The 17,601-nt window shown below is 46.3% G+C and overlaps 1 protein-coding gene across 1 annotated transcript; it reads left to right on the top strand.

Moving 5' to 3' along the window:
• The first annotated feature begins 2,204 nt into the window (after positions 1-2,204).
• Positions 2,205-7,514, top strand: LOC143184515 (uncharacterized). Its single transcript, XM_076386808.1, has 2 exons — positions 2,205-2,614; positions 6,591-7,514. Exons 1-2 carry the CDS (start codon positions 2,412-2,414, stop codon positions 7,366-7,368), a joined length of 981 nt encoding a protein of 326 aa, XP_076242923.1. The 5' UTR covers positions 2,205-2,411; the 3' UTR covers positions 7,369-7,514.
• Positions 7,515-17,601: the final 10,087 nt, after the last annotated feature.

Raw genomic sequence — 17,601 nt, forward strand, 5'->3', positions numbered from 1 at the left:
AGGATTTCGTGCATGCACATGGAGAACGAAATCTGAAATTTATTCAGAGTCATCTGAGCATTATGAATTTCCCATACGTTTTATTTCATAATTGTTAGGAACATTTGTTGGAGACAATATTCGAATATAATAACAATCAGAGAAGTAAAGGTCCGTGTAAAAAGGTGTTTGCGATAACGATGTTTGCCACAACGATAGTGACTAATTGAAAGTGTCAATGTACAGATAAGACTTTCGTACGACACAGTGTCGAGAAGGGCATGGAAAAGGGATGGCCGGCGGCCCCCCTTTTCTTCTCATCGATGACCGATAAAAATCGCGTTCACGCCCTATGAACGATGTGGAGAATGTGTAACGAAGGGTGGTGATAAAGGAACGCTGACAGAATGACAGTCGTACGCGGTCACTGTCGTGTGGCGAATTTATGATCGAGTTAATAACAGAACAAATAGCTGATTGCCTTCGATAATCTCCACGAAAGTCCCTTGGTTTCGCTCTCCCTCACTTTACTATTCATTCGCTTCTGCTCCCTCGTCGATATTTTCCAAGAATACATTACTCTCTTTAATCTCTCTCTCTCTCTTCTATCTAATTTACTTAGGTATATAAAAGTAACAGAACCTTCAATGCCTAGATACATACTAATTATTTTTAAATCATATAGATAACAATAACATTAAGTAAAAATCGATCTAGCGTAATATGAAAATATTTCTCTCTTTCGTAATGGAAATTTCTCTTGGTTACTTTCAACATGACACAGATTCTCTTCTTTCTTGCTGACAGATGAATATTTGCAAACTTTCCGGAAATTCAATGGCACAGTCGCTTCTTTATGGAAGCTGAAATTCGCTGTGATGTTACCATAGGGCACACAGCCCTCTTGTCTCGTTTTATACCTCTTCTCTTTATCGTCTTATCACTGAAGACGTCTTCAGCCCCAACCCTGGCCCGCGTTCCCTCTTTCGTTTCTCTCAGCAAGACATTGCCACTGCTGATAACATTTATTTCGAGAGCTCTGCTGGCCCTAGCTGCGTTTTTTGTTCCTTCCAACAAACCGAGAAGAAATTTTCCTCCACGCCGTCGCGTCGTTTCTAACCGCGATGAGAACGCCTTGTCATCTATACGTATATGTATATCAGGGAAGAAGAGAAATTCTTCTAGTAGAAATTATTCGCCTTCACGAGAAAATTGTTTGATATACTTATTTAAACTGGGGGGGATATTAATAAAGCAGATACTTATTTCGGTTAAAATTCGTATGTTGGAGATCATAGAAGTATTAGGTAACCATTATTCAATATTCAATAGACGAAACAGGTTTATGTTACGAAAGAAGCTAAGCTAGGACAGCAGGCTCTATCAGCATGTTATAAAAACTGAAAGGAGTAGAAGTCAGCTGTTCATCGATCGTGCTGCTGGGATCGTGTCTGACCCCTGCGGAGCTACTCTACTTAACACAGCGAAATCAATCCTCCTCGCATTGTTTAACTGGGTCTACCGTCTACCCCTGATCATCGACGGCGCGGTGAATCGAAAGGTCGGAAAAACGGTAGTGTGTGTATATAGGATAATCTGCGTAACGGAGAAGCACACTGTTGGCCCTCGCAGACCGAAGGGTAGATATGAAAGCGAGTAAGCGAAAAGGAGAGAGGAAATGTCCACCTGTTGAACGCGCCTGTGTCCTCGGTCCGCCATGTCGACGAAGGAGCCAATCGTGGGTGTCCATTAGCCATGAATCGTGGTGGGAGCGGAGAAAGATTTCTGGTTGGCCAATCCTTGCTTCCACCGCGTCCCACGAGGCTCCAGCTCCTACGCGTTTCTCGATTCCTCCCTGGCTTCCCAGACTCAACGTCGCCAGCCTCTAGACGTGTCCTTGCCACAGTCATCGTTACGGTGTCCGTTAAGCGGGGTGTTTTTCCTCACACCTGATCCCACACCGATTCGATAGTAATTCCTGCTGATTTCCAACACGAGGAGTGGACAAAAAAAGGTTCAGCTGACAATATTTTCCCGAAGAAAAGAAGTCGAAGAACGAGTTTGACGAGTGATCGAAGAAAAATCATTTATAAGAGATGGTGGAAGTTTTGCGACGGTTATTGGAGTCATGCCTTCGGAAATCTCTAAATGCACTCGATTCGACTGTGATTTAAGTTGGCAAACCGTGTGGTGAAATTATCTCTCTTAGTCACGTGTCTGATCGTCACACGAGTTACCTACTTAGAGGGGAACGTGTTTCGACTTTCGACGTTTACCGCAGGCAGGAACTATTCTAACGATAATGAGACAAACGAATTGTGGAAAAGAGAGAAATTTTCTGTCGACGAAGCAACGTCTTCTAATGACTCCGTTCGAACTAATTAATTAAGCGTAGATTTGTTGACAAAGTGGAGGATCAAAAGGAAATCGACATGTCGTCGAAAACGCTTCACAACGAGCACATTAAGCGACCGATGAACGCATTCATGGTGTGGTCCCGTGGACAACGACGAAAGATGGCCCAAGAGAACCCGAAGATGCATAATTCAGAGATCTCGAAGAGGCTCGGAGCTGAATGGAAGCTGCTGAGCGAGACCGAGAAGCGACCTTTCATCGATGAGGCGAAGAGATTGAGGTGGGTCTCGAAATTCAATGCTTTTAATTAGGGATAGCTATTAGTTAAAAGATTTGTGGACCATTTCTCATTGCTACTATGTTCAGAATCTATAAATATGTACGTTGAGAAAGGAAATTTCAGTTTACAATCATTTCGCTGCAACAAAGCGAAACTGATATCGCGATTCGTATCGTTTTCAATCGACGCTCGCTTCACACGCTAATTACTTTTTAATCACGAATGATCCCCCGAAACGAAAATCATCGCGTTGAGGCGTATCTGGAATAAACGACGCGGAGGGGGTTTGAAAAGGAGAATGGGGTCGGCGTAGTTCATAATACGGTACATTGTTGCTAAAGCTAAGGGCGTGCTGCGCTAAGCTAAGGGGTGGAATAGGGTGAACCAAGTGGTATTTACGAGAGCCGAGTGGGGACAAGCCTCTTTATTACCAACCCTGAATATTTAATCATTGTTATGAGTTTATTTAGCCTGACGAACGGTGAACAGGTCGAAGAGATCCACGATTAATCAATATTACCCTATATCGTGCTCTATAATTTTCTCTAGTCTACGAAGATTAATTACTCGAGCGATAATTATAGGCCGTTGAAAAAAAGATGTGAATTTCGTGGCGAATGAAAAATTGAAGTAAGAGATGAAAAACTGAAAAATAGGATAGATCAGAAATGTAGGAACGCAGCAGAATAAGCAAAATGAATTGAAAAGCACGACGCGTGAAAAACGACGACAGAATTGGAGTCTATCATGATTTTCCGAGGCAAAAAGTGTCGGTATAGGCAACTGATAGAAGGCAGGGGTTGAATATAAACTCTCCAGTAGAATCAGCCGCCGTCACGATGGAGCTCGTAAAATAAATAATGGAATAATAAAGTCGTTTCTTCCAAAACGCATCACCGTCGATTCGCTTTCAATTGGTAGGTGTTCGTTTCGCTTGGTAATTCAGTTAAAAAAGGAGAAAAAAAACAAGGAAAATGAAAAATCTGGGTTTCAGATAGGACACAGTCGGTTTAAACCGAGCCAATGTTACGTTGAATCCGCTTTTCTGTCGATGACCGTAATCGAATCTGTAAAAAAGGAAAGAAAGTTTGCCATTGATAGCCGATGCGTGCGATTCGCCGTTCATTTTTTACCGATTCCTAACGTTTTTTTATTCTCCAAAACCCCCCGCGTTCTCATGTGTTCGTTTTTCTCGATTGTCGGACAGGAAATATCGTTATACCTATCTGAACGGAATTATTGAATATTGGATGTTGCTGAACGGTGGACTTTCCCCCTTTCAATTTCTTGCTGCTTCAGAAAACGGACAAGCCGATGTTCTTTCGATCGCTCTTTCATTTATCTAGATACTTTGAATTTTCAGCTTCCTTAGAGGAAACATTTCTTTTGCCTTTAAGCCGAAGGAATGAATTGAATCGTTTGACGAAATGCGCTTCAATCAGATTCCAACGAAACCGTTAACTCGTTCGGCCACCTACGTTACGCCACGACCACAACAGATCAACAAGAAAATCAGTACTCCCCCTCGTCCCGAGGTAACCGCAAATTGCCTCGCAATCGCAATATTCGTTTCGTGCAGCAAAAACGTATTCGAGAAACGGTCTCGGGGGTGGTTCCGTGACGGGGAGGTTGGCGAAGGGGTGAAAATTTCGGGGGACAGGGACGGTGTAACAGCGAATCCGCTTTTCTGGCGGATGGCACCGTCGCTGACGACTTTGGTAACGGCTCCGCGCAAGAGAGGCGACCGGGGCGGAGGAGCGGGGGTGGACGGTCGTAAAGTAAGGGGAAGAGGGCCCCCGATAAAAGTCGTTCCCCGTAGCTGAGCGAAGCTTCTGGTGGGAGCGGGTTCCCCTGAAGCCAGGCCGTCACTGGCCCGACGTAATCTGTCCGTTCGTTCACGGCGACTCACAATGTGGCCCCCGAGATAACAAATAAAGCCCCATTGTCGCAATTGTGTGGATTTAAAAGGATTTGCGCGGCTCCTCTGCCGGCCCCTACCCTTTTCCCGCCGCCCTCACCCCTCAACCTACACCTCCACCACCCCGTTTCCACGCTCACCCACTCGCGGCCAGTGTTCGTTGGCTGCGACGCTACGTCGCTGCTGCTCCTTGTCCGATGATTCTTCTCTCTGCTCCTTCCACCCCCTTTTCCAACACCTCTACTCGCTCTCTTGTCTCTCATTCTCTTTCCCGTTCGAAAAATACCGTACGATAGATAAAGGTCGATGCTAGGTTGGCAGGTGTAAAATTCGAGGTGAAGAATGACGATGTGCTTGGTAAAAGAGATGAAGAATTGCCGAACCTGCGGTTTATTCTTTTTATTTGAACTAGATAATGAATTTTTAGATAATCCAAAACAGGAGATAGAAGAGTGGGTATAGGTATCTATAAGTAAGAGATAGCGGAACGGACAATTGAAAGATAGAGGTGAACACGTAAGTCTTTAAGTAAAGGTAAAAATGGGAATTTTGCAAAAAGAAATAGAAAATCACGGGTGTTGAAACGCAGCCGAGAGATCGACGGGGGTGGATCGCGAGAGCCGATCGTTGTGGCGCAACGGCATTTATGACGAATCGTTACACTAATGACGTTCGCGGAGCACTGGCGGACAATCGTGACTAATTGTTATTGTTTCTTGTTAGGGCGGTCGCGAGCGCAACTACCGGCCGGCTTATGTCCACCGATATGATATAACGCGTTGTTTATCGCGCGGGTGGAAGTGTTGATGCCTAGCGAACCCTGCCAGCAACGATGCCTGGTTGCGGTGCTCGCGGTGTTGTGGTGGTGGTGGTGGTGGTGGTGCTGGTGGTGGTGGTGGTGGTGGTGGTGGTGGTAGTGGTGGAGGACTCCCAGCGAATTGTAAAGATTACGCTCGATGTTTATGCATTTATGCTGAATTATTGTCGGTGGGGCTTTACCGATGTTTATGCTGATTTACGCTTTGTGCTATCTGCCGGGACACATTGTCCTGGAATTATTATTCCGCTGCGTCACTCTCTTCCCACGAGAAGCCAAAATTTCGGAAAATTTTCATCATTGAAAACCTTTCAGTTTGCTTTGGATCAGTCTGTTAGAGACATCTTTTGTAAATATGGATGGGGGAAGTTTGACGCGTTCGTTTGTGGTACTTTGTTCTCACATCTTTCTTCGAATGAAAAACAAATGTAGGAAATGTGTTTTCCAATTGTTCGTATAGAATCGATATTATTTGGGGATGTAGAGGAGAAACTGAAAACTAACAACTCGAAATGATTGAAGTATTTTCTCCGTTGCGAAGGCATTTCGCAAAGGGAGGAAGTAGAAAAAGAGTTCCCGTGGCCGTGAAACAGCCTATCTCTCTCGGTTTCTTTTATCTACACGTAGCGAGGCATAAATAAGGACTGCGTTTGTGCGCCTCTTGGATACATAATGGAGTATTATGCGACGCAGATACCACGGTTCCTCTGACTCTTCCCTTCCTCCCTCTCTACGGTTTGCCAGTCCCCTACGAAGAGTCTCTGCGCCTCCAACCGGGGTGTATGTACAAGATATTTACTACAAATACCCGTGCTGGCCCCGTATCGTGTTCTATCGTCACGATAATACGTCCCTTTGTACGGATAACGGTGTCGAGAGCAAAGTTTACCGAATTCTAAAGTCTCGTCGCCGTCGTCATCGTCGTCGTCTACGCGCGATTCTTCGCATGATAACGCGCGCTCACCCGGATTATCGAAGGTAGATACCAGGTGAAAATCATTGTCTAAGCGTAATCGAAGAACGTTTCTTCGCAAACATCAGACTCCTACTGCCCGAAATTTCGAAGATACGTAAGCGATCGAAGCGACAAGAACTTCCCTAATGGAAAAACAGTTTGATTTCGCTCTCTTTCCTTTCTCAGCGATGTTAGTACGTACATGTTGCGTATAAAAATTCGTAATGGTTGAAAGAAAAATCACTTATTTTCGAATGATTATCGAAACGAAAAACTCTGATTTCAGAGCCCTTCACATGAAGGAGCATCCAGACTACAAGTACCGCCCCCGCAGGAAGCCCAAGTCCTTGGTGAAGAAGGAAAACAAATTCGGCTTCTCGATATCACCGTTGATGTCCTCGAGTGAAACGTTGGGCAATATATCGAGGGGTCTGCTGCCGCCGTTAGCACCGCCCACGCATCACACGTTGATGAGCCACGAGGACCTCAAGATTCCTCGTTTTTTCCCGCCTTTTCCATATCCGTTGTACCCGATGCAGCACAAGCTGGGAGAGGAATTCACCGGGGGGAAATTAGCAGCGGACTTGGCGTTACAGGCGCTGTACGGTGGCAGCACCTTTTATTCGAGCCATCAGACCATGTCCTGGCCAAGTTTGTCGACGGCGACCTGCTTGCAGCCGAACTGCGGCTGCCCCAGTCCACCGAAAGACCCCAAGAGGCCGTACTTGCCTAAACTGGAAGACAGACCGTTTCCCAGTCCAGGAAAACCGGAAGAGGACGGGTTCCCCTCTGATAGAGATTCCAGCAGAGAGGAACCTCGGTACAGGAAGCAGCTGGAGGACGATGGATTCTCGTCATCGTTGGAAAGGCAACAGGAGGACAGGTCTCAAGATCGTTTCTCCTCTTCGTCCTCCTCTTCTCCAACCGATCAGACAGAAAAAATTGCCACCACTGTCTCCACCACAACGTCAACTGCCACCCCGAAGGTGGAAAGCGCCTTCTCGGTCCAGAATCTTACCTCGTCTAGCTCCAACTTGGGAGCCCATCGCGGCCACGTCATATGAAGGCCACTTCCGGTTCTCCCGGACCTAAATTTCCGGGGGAACCTGGTCCCCGCAGGCTGGCCGACCACAGACTGGTGGAGGGTTCCACCTATGCTGTCGCCTATTCCTCAGGCCACAGTCACTAATCTCAGCATGCCAGCGAAAGAGGATGAAGTCCAGTTTCAGGAGGACCAACAGAGAAACTCTGTCATGGCCAGATCTAGAAACATGCACGTTACCAATGTGTAGTGATTTGAAATTATGGAGGATGAGAAATGCCATCATCGACCTTTTAAGTCGAATAGAGACTGTATTCGAATGTTCAGGGATAGAGACTGATTGTTGCGAGCGGATGGAATATGACGAAGATTCTCGTTCGTTGGATTTAGGGATGTAGATGTTCCTAGGACATTTAGCATTTCGAATGTTTCGAAATCTAACGACGAGTATGGCCCAACTAAGCCTTCATATTCCTGCCACTCGCAAACGCTAGAAAATAGTGCAAGTGAGTTTAATACGAGATCTACTAAATCCTACAGAAACTGATGAACCTTCGCGACAATGGCAACCTAATGTGACGTCTCGGCAGTTGGACCCTTGTCAATTGCAAACGGCAAACGTGATCATCTCTAAGGAAACCTGTTGCGTTGCGTGATAATTTAGTACTTACTCATCTTTTTTACTGTCGCTCAGCAGAATCCGTAAGAGCCTGCTAGAGGGCGAAAAATTCGTGCTTCTTTCGCATCGAAACACTGAACGCATTCTTGTAAAAATCTCATTTGGAGAAGAGGCTCAATCATCGCGAGGACATCGTTATGTGACGATGGCTAACCAAAAGCGGAATCGATAACTCGCCACGGGTAAAATCCCACAAAGAGAGTCAGCTAGAAAGGGTCCTTTCTGTGAAAACGCGCATAGGATGCCAGAGAAGTCCGATTTTGATGAGATAACCAACCCCCTCGTGGCACATATTACCGCGTGCGCGAGCGGGGATAGGAGAGGACAGCGGGCGCGGCTTGTACGAGAAAAAAACCTCTTCCAGCGGAGGCAAATCTCTTCTTTGGTGGCCGACCATGCGAAATAAGCCAAGCGTTCTGAATGCTAACGTAGATGCGACGTCGGACCCGTGTGCACGCGTTCCACCCCTCGCGAGAGCGCGTGCGAGATGATTTCATTGCGTCGCGACGCGTTCCTCGCCTCGCCTCGCCTCGCCTCGCCTCGCCTCGCCTCGCCTCGCCTCGCCTCGCCTCGCCTCGCCTCGCCGCGCCGCGCCTCGCGATGCCCAGCCTCGCGCCCATCGATACTGCAACTTTTTCCCAATATTTCCTTCTTCCTTCCACCCCTTCTATCCTCCAGTTAGATTTTTCCCCTTGTAATTGCTTACGCCTGCACGCGAGGATTACGGAGGAGGGCTGCTAAGTGAATCGGTTGGAAGGCTTTTCGGTGGACTGGATGAAAGTATAGAGAAACATTGAGAGACATAATATGTATGGACTTTTCTGCACGCTTTACGAGTATATACCCTCTCTACTTATATTTCAAAAGCGGATCGGAAAGGTCATTTTTCAGATATTTCTTTCTTTATAGAAATTTATCTTTAACCGAAAGATCTGAAATTCTTGTTTCTTGTCATGCAAAAGCGTTCATTTCAAGAAATTCCTCGCCTAGGCAAGCATGACTACGGAATGCATCGGTTCTTTTTTTAATTGTTGCAATGTTCCAATTGTTTGCAAACAGCTAATTAGAAAAAATGTTGATATTTTGTTAGGAATATGTTTTTGTTAATTTTCATGCGTTTTGTTTGAGAAGAATTCGTATGCAATGCAAGTTAAGAATACAGTTTAAAACGGTTTCCATCTTGAAATCAACTCCTGTCACTTCTACCGCATACCTACCTAAGTAGCCTAAAAAATTCCAGTGAAATCCTATCAATTATTTTTGCATAAATACGAAAAGGAAGGATTCGTTTCACCCGAAATATTAACCAAAATGAAAATATTTCCATTGAATTGAAGGAAGTTGTTTGAACTCGTTACAAAGGTATAAAAGGGGTATTCTGACAGGTTTATAGCGTCCGATTTTTCACAATCGAGCATCCACGATTGAAAAATTTCGTACACGCCTGTTTCGCCACGCGTCCGCGTATTTTTCGTCCGAAATTTCACCAACGACGATCGGCGCCGAGCGTCAGCAGACCAGAATGGAAACTAATTTCCAACAGGCACTTTCACTTCCATAGAGAGCGTATAAATCGTAGGAATCAGTGTGTCACGCGTTGTAGAATTATACAACGGGGCACTCAATAAACTATAAATATAAATGCATATCTAAAGGATAGAAACATATCTTTCCAATATTATACGTAAGTTCCTCGGCCCAGCGTTCTTGTCGTAAACGAAGAAGAAAAAGATTGTAGCAATCGTGTCATTCGTCAAGCTCTCCGTTAATTCCCGAGACGACGACATCCACGTAATTATTGTTAATTATTGCTGTAACATAACGCGACGTTTGTAAATAAATTGACTCTTAACCACAATGTTTGTCGTCTTTTCACGTTTTGGTCTTAATTCTGTGCAGAATTTCAAGGTACAGATCAGGATATGCATATAAGTGTCTACAGATAGGTACGGTGTAATCGAACAAATTTTAGACTTTTGTTGTCGCTCTCGAAACGAGCAAATAGATATGTATTAGAAAATGAAAATCCAACGCCTTAACATATGGATAAAAATCGCCGATCTTATTTACGTAATGATTATTACTTATTTTGCGAAAATCAATTGAAAAGCTACCACTCTTCCCGTTAGTCCTTTGACGCGCAACCCTAAAAGAAATCACCACCTACGAATTCGCACGACTAATCGGAGAGTATGTGGAGGAATCGTCGACGAGGAAAATCTGAGGAACGAAAAGGAGGGAGAGTCGATGCCATCCCCCTCGCTACTACGAACCCACCCCTCGGTTGCGTCGTGTTTTATTTCTGATAGCGACGCCTCCGTCGCCGGGACGAGGACATTATCGCCACTGCGAAAGACCCTTTCTTCCCCTATAAAGGCAATCACGCTTTCTTCGTGGCGAGATAACAGCGAAATGGAGAGCCAGAAACGTCTCCGTGTGCGCGAGTGAATTTCGCCACGATTCTACAACTCTTCCTTTGCTCCGTTAACGTGAACTCGCAATTCTTCCCCTCTTCGGATGGATAGGATTTTTCAAATTTCACTTGACCATTTATTATACCGACGATCACGTCGTTATTCAGAAAGATCATTGTTCTAGAACTTAAAAGGCCCAAACTACAGCGATAGATATAAGTAAGCACCTATGCCACGTTAACAAAGCTTTTGATATTTTTATCCCGATTCGCGAACAAGCGAAAGGAGGAAAGAGTCTAAGGCGACATTCGACGGAGACAGTTTCGAAAAAATCACCTCGAGACGTACTATGTAATTTTCTGACAGACGCTGGAAGGAGGAGGAGGAGGAGGAGGAGGAAGAGGAAGGGGGTGTTCTTCGCGCTAGGAGAAGTTTTCCGCAGCGCACACAAAGGGTGAAAAGGGGTGGATGGGGCGTCGACTGTTCGCTGGCCAAAGGAGTCTAGGCGCTCTCCATTAGTATGCGCGGAAGTGCTGCTCGCTCGATTGTGGCAGGCATTGTCGGGGAAGAATGTCCTCGTTGCCGAGCTCTGTACCGAGCCAGCGCCTGGGAGCCTTCGGGTAAGGAGGCACACAAATCCAAGTCAAATGTAATCACTTTCGTATCGGAACCGCCCTGCGCCTTCTATCCATGGCCCTGATTCTTCCACGATTCCGATCCTCCTCGCATTTTCGCTGGTGCTTCCAGCAAACGTGACGAATTTCTTTCTCTTGAACAAGGTTGTTGTAAAATAATTGAAAAAGTGTCGAAACCATTCCCTTCCCTTTTCATTTGCATTTCGCGGCATGCTACGTATTTCGAAATCGGACCTCGCAGCTTCTCAAGGGCTACTCGAAAGAAGGAAGGGGATCGGAAAAGAGGCGATAGGCGACACGGCAGACAGTTTAATTGCGTCGAAGCGCAATTATATGAGCCCTGTCGGAGGAGAGAGAGGGTCGAGTCGCGAATCGTTTGATTGCGGAAAATCACGAGCGACGATGACGCGAGTGGAAGTTTTGAGTGGGCGTCGGTCCCGACAGACAATGAGGCATTCAGGGGTGGCATTGTCGGGCCGACAACTGCGTTACCGTAGACAAACCCGAAATCACCGGTGCTATCGCCGTCCCAGATCCGATTATGCGAATAATAAAATGCAGCGAAACGGGGGTGCAACGGACGGGGCGGAAACTGGGCGGCAGCAGCGAGAAGTTTGTTAATAGTCTCGCCGCCGCGTGATCGAGACTCCACTCCCTTTTTTCTTCGATTCACTGCCTTGTGTGCGCGAGTCAGCGCGAGTCAGCGCGAGTCAGCGCGTTAATATCCTTCGATGAAGTAACGCGATTCTTACGGACATCCGCAAAGATACGTTTTCAGTCGAAAAACGGAAGAGGAAGAAGGACAAAAGGCCTGATTGCTCAGATATTTGGTAATCATTTATTTCCATTTACTACCATGAGATTCCATCGATTCGATCGCGTATCGAATCAATTAGAAAAACTGGAAACTAGGTAATAGGAACGATCGTCGATGGAAAAGGACAGGGAACGCGGAGGATCGTCGGCGAAGGTGGAGGTGAAGAGAACACGCCTGGTATAATTATGCATTAAGGACCGTGTCAAGTTCATCCGAAGTTGGTGAACTTGGTTAATTAGGAACGGTAGTCGGACGCCCACTGGCATTGTCCGGTACTGTTGACTTCCGGCCTCTTCTCGCCACCGTCGAATCGGTCGTAGGCTACCGGAGGGTGGGCACGGGTTGATTGTTTCATTGTTTCCGACCCCACTGTCAAATGCCGCCGACGTTGAATAGGGTTATTGTTGTTTCAGGCTACGGCGCAGACAATTCGAGGCTTTTCGTCCTGCTTTGTCAGTTGAACGTAGAGACTCGTCGACTTCTGGCCGCCTTTTTTTTTTTTCAAATTATTTTTGCACGCTTGCCAGTCGGAATCAAGTTACTATACGTATTTGTATCGTTTAGAATTTCACCTACTTAAACTACACTTAAAGTGTCTAGATAATTTTGCAAGAAATGATGTGGTGGCAGACAGGTCGACGGGGGTCTGGTAATCGAAGGAATCCTGGCAGGGACATTTCTACCGGCTCTATCGGCGAGATCTCGATAACAGATTACCTACGTGTAAAGAGAGTCTCCTCCAGGACGTGGTCAGGCAGTTTATCTCCATTCGTTGGCCAGGATTTTGGGGGGTGTCAGTCGTCCCAAGAACTAGTAAAATACTAGCCAGAGCAACATTTCACGGACGGATCTCCATGACCCGAGCACCGCGGCCGATAGGATCGTCGCATTTCCTGTGGACGCTCATATATAAGGCAAACTTATGCCGAGCGTAAATTCTGCTGGTATTGGCCAACGGCTATCTTATCACGGCTACGCTTTTCCAAGCTGCCGCGATAGACCATGCCCAGACATTATGCGAAATTGAAAAACCGAAAGCCACCGGCCGACCACCGCCCACCGGACTTCCGGTCAAGATGAAGACCTACTTCGACGTTTTGGGGGCTGCCTGATCGCGGGAATAAAATCGATGGATTGATAAGGGAGATAGTAACGCAGCTTCGGAACTTGCTGGAACAAGGTGTGGGTATCCTATTACCAACTTATACTTTTTTGCTTCGAAAAAGTATCCTTTCCTCTTAAAGACCATCAAGATTTCCGCGCAACTTTGCTTCATCGAAGCAAGAGAGAGAGAAAAAGAGGAAAGAGGAGACGGGAAGAGCCATTCCAGGAACACTTAATCACGATTTAACGCCATAAAAGTCGAATAAGGCCCACGTGCTGTGATGCCCCGACACCTTTTCTCGCGGATTGGAAACAAAATGTCGTAAAATATCGGTCGAAGAGAAGAGGGCAAGTCTCGTTCCCCCTAGAAGTCGGGCTCGGTTTCCCCGCGTCTTGAACGTGTTGTAACGGGTGAAGCCAGAGAGCGACGGATATAAAACTAGCGGAGGGGTTGGCGATTCGCGATGGCGGTAAATATAAATAAAAATGGAAAGCCGGCCATAATGGCTGGTGGAAAGTATGACGCATACCTATACCCATGGCTGTTTCAAATTGATATTTCGAAAGTGGTCCGATGCAACCGTTTACTACACATTCTTTCTCCATGCCCTTCCTCCCTCAGCCCTGACGCGGGCGGCGCGGCGGCGCAGCGGCGCAGCGGCGCAGCGGAGCAGGGCTCTACGTCTGATACCGCTCCACCTCTTTATCAGGCCCCATCAATTTCTTCCCTCGCGTGTTGGAAAAGAGAGATCGCTGTCATCGCTCTTCACTCAAACGTAATTCAATTTTCAAACTTCTATTTTGTTTATCGATCGTTTTTCGCACTCTTCGTGCCTATTAGGTGGAAAAGTGTAACTACTCGCTGATCGCTTTCAGTCTCCCGTTTTAGGAGTCAGACGGTCGGTCGGTGCGATAACTAACACCGTCTGAAGTGCGGCAGTAGCTTCGGCAAATCGCTCGAGAGACGCGTAAACTCAACAAGGCTTGCGCTGTCGTTATCGTTTCTCTGATGGTCCACTTTTGGTAACGCGTCGATAAATATGCAAATGGTTGATTGGCCTGTCGTTTGGCGAGTCTATTGCCTACAATTTCTGATTGGAAAGACGTGTTGTGGGAGGTAATTTCTCGAATAGTGTAATAAAGGCGTTACGATGATGACAAGGGAAATGGTTGAAAAAGGATGGCAAGTTTGACGAATTTGAGTCGCACGAAAGCACGAGTGCATTCTTCCATCTGTCGAAAGGTGGAAATAGGAGTTAGAAACGCGTCGCGAATGCAAATTATTTTTCACGCGAGAACCCCTACCACCTCCGATACAAGCTCAAGGATCCATGCATCAATGGATATGCAGTCGAGGCAAAATATAATGCAACCGTACGCTCTTCTCTCTTCTCTCTTCTCTCTTCTCTCCGCTCTTCCATTTCTCGTGATAGCCCAGGATGGGAGAGCAACAAAGGAGGGATTTGTCGCGAAGCGAAGCTCCGCCGCCGACAAAACCTTACCCCCGTACCCCTTTCCCCCCTCTTCACCTGCCTATCCGTACGCTTTGTAAAGCTTTTAGCCCATTACGGGAGCGCATATGCGTTCGGCTCGTCGATTGATGTAATGCTATTCTTGTCCGCGCGCATATTTCTGCTCTTCCGTATTTCTGAGACGCGACGCGTGCGTTTAATATTCCATGCGATAACGTTCTATGCATTTTATATTTTGCATGTTAACATTTCTTTCAAGTATCCTGGAGAACATATTGAAGAGGACAATTCAAATGACTTTTTCCTTTAAATTGGCCAAAATTCCATTAGTGAATAGGTACGCATATTTCAAAAATCCTACATCAATTTTGAGCACAATTGCAACAACGACAACGACAACAACAACAACGACAACGACAACGACAACGACAACGACAACGACAACAACAACAACAACAACAACAACAACAACAACAACAAGCAGCAACAGACGGATTCATCAGCGGAGAAAAGCGACGAGAAAAGGGTGTGGAAAGGAAGTAATCGGAGATAAAGTGATTCGCAGCAATTAATCGGCCCTGTAAACGATAGCGTTTTCAATTTCGCCGTGCCACGCCGTGCCACGCCGCGCCGGGACCTCGGCTCACAGTGAATAATAATCTATCTTAAATAACCCGCGGGGCTTAAACCGACGCTAAAGTAGCGTCTTCCAGAACCTCGACGCTCCAGCTGAGGTAAATGGTGAGAGCTAAAGCAATCTTGGGCCGAAGATTCAATTACTGGCTGGTAAGTGTGGGCCAAGATTTAAAAACAGAAATTATGTTCGTGATCGCGCCGCGTTGCTCATTTTACTTATTATTTCGTAGTATTTCTGTAACAGCGTTTCTGTAACCTTCTAATTTGAAAGAAATGAGTTGAGGCAAATGCTCGTTTACGGTATAGCATCGCCTTAAGAAGAATCGAGAGGAGAAAATAAAAACAGAAAAGCTGGACTGTGGACAGATGACGACAGCCGGGTAGTAGCCCATCCGATGGTCTCGATCCTCGGGCACGGGGTTCGAAGCCGGAATAGGATAGGAGCGAAGCGTGAAGAGGCAGTTATTGTGGGCGCTGGCGCGCGTCATTTGATCGCGCGCAGTGGAACGCAAGGCCCTGTGTGTGCAAGTGTGCACCATTTCCCCAACCACCCCCTCGCCGCCCATCCACCGACGAAGTTGCGCAACCCAGCCCGCAGGAAGGGTAGGTGGACCAGCGTGGGGTGGAATTTACCCCGCAGGCCGGCCAACCTAATGGAAACAAGAAATTGCGGCAAACAGTGTTACCCACGGCTCGACGCCCCATAAATATCACGCTGGGGAGAGAAACAGCGTCGCTCCGAAAGCATCGGCCACAACTGCCCTCTGTCCTTGTCGAAGCAGCTTCCACGGGATGGTTGCGACAAGGGTGGCAGTCAGCCAGCGTCTCCGCGGAGACCACCTCCGTTCGGTGATCCGCAGACTGTTCATCCTAGATTCGATCGCTCGGATCATTCGTGAATTAGATAAAAGATTGAAGAGTAGACGACTGTTGGCTCCTACGTTTCCTTTGAGAAACGACTAGAAGTTTCGCAGATGTTGAAATCAGTTCTATGTAGATCGAATATTTCACTGTTGTCGGACTTATTATGTAGGTGCTCTACTACTTGCGTTCCACTTCAGAATGAGAACGATACTTGTCTAAGTGGTCGTCACGTCACTCTTCGATATTCCTCTCACCGTCTATTTATCCATCCGATAATCGAGTTATCGCTGCTTTCTTTTCATTCGATTCAGTCGACACTGGCGAGGTATCGTCGACACTTCCAAGGGATCGTTTCGAGTGCAATTTATTAGAGAAACTACTTGTGACGATGGTCTGGTCGACAGTCTCGTTCTTCGAATCTCCCGTGTTTGTGGAAAACGTTTCCTGTCCAACCACGATTTTAGATCGCGCGATTTTCCTATTTCTCCCATAGCTACACTTTATCGATCAAACGAGAATTCAGCGAAACTTTCAGCTACCATGACAATGAACCATTCAACAATGTTACAGATAGAAATTGATGCTACGTAAAAACAATCTTCGATGCCCGCAGAAAGGCTGCTTTTAAGAGAAATTTAGAAATTTGAAAATCTGCACCTTCGCTGTTAAATATAAAGTTGCAACGGTGATAAGCTGGAACATGTTACCATCGCAATATTCTAGTTCTTGTCGTGGTTCAATTATTCGGACGACGGACGGAAGACTGAGATACCTGAAATTTGAGATTGCAGGACTACGAGTAGAAGGGGTGCCCTAGAAGAAGCAGAAAAAGATGAAGGTAGAGGGATGCGAGGGGCGAACGGTGAATGTCGAGTTTTCAATCTGCCATTCTATCATTGACAATTTCGCGCAAATGGGATCGCGCTGCAAGGGCGTTGAGGCGTGCAGCCGGCGCACATTGGCGTTAAATAAGAGTAACCCGGCCAACACGGCGCGACGGCATAATTGCCTGTGAAATCACTAGATGGATTTTGCCTCCTTGTTCTGCATTTCCATCCTGTATTTTTGCAACACTCTCGTCAGCTCCCACTGTTTCCGGTTACCGTAATTCCTGTCATTTCCCGCGTTACACCTGCACTGCGCCAAGTTTTCTCATCTGTGATTGTGTGATCTAACAATTTTAAAAAAAACCTTATAATCGCTCTTGGTCGAATGAAAGAAGAAGGAGAAGGAGGAGGAGGAGGAGGAGGAGTAAAAGTAGATAATTCATGGAAAAATCAAGCTTCTTCTAAAATTCACCTTGCTTCGGTCCAATTTCGCGAGTATTAGGCGGGAATAATTGAGGATAGAAAAGAGAGGAGAGATCTGGCGAGGCAAAACGATTGCGTCCTTTTCTTCCAGGCGGCTTTTACACAACGGTAGACTCGTACTTTGACCAGGGAAATGCATTTCCACTATTCGGTAATCGCCTTACCGCGGCACCGACCGCCATTTCTACCTTATCGTGTACCAGCCGCGAGATAGGGAGAAAGGAAGAGAAAAGAAAAGGATGGAGAAAGAGTTGAACAATGGAAATATACGCATAAGTATTAAATACTTATCTATAGTACAACTGACCTGCAAATAACTTGATA

Source organism: Calliopsis andreniformis, chromosome 10 (assembly GCF_051401765.1).
Source record: "Calliopsis andreniformis isolate RMS-2024a chromosome 10, iyCalAndr_principal, whole genome shotgun sequence".
NCBI lineage: Eukaryota > Metazoa > Arthropoda > Insecta > Hymenoptera > Andrenidae > Calliopsis > Calliopsis andreniformis.

Excerpts from the sequence above, each read along its gene's own strand:
- LOC143184515 (XM_076386808.1), top strand. The coding sequence starts at position 2,412 with ATGTCGTCGAAAACGCTTCACAACGAGCACATTAAGCGACCGATGAAC. Across the intron at positions 2,615-6,590 it reads GATGAGGCGAAGAGATTGAG|AGCCCTTCACATGAAGGAGC; the intron begins GTGGGTCTCGAA and ends CTCTGATTTCAG.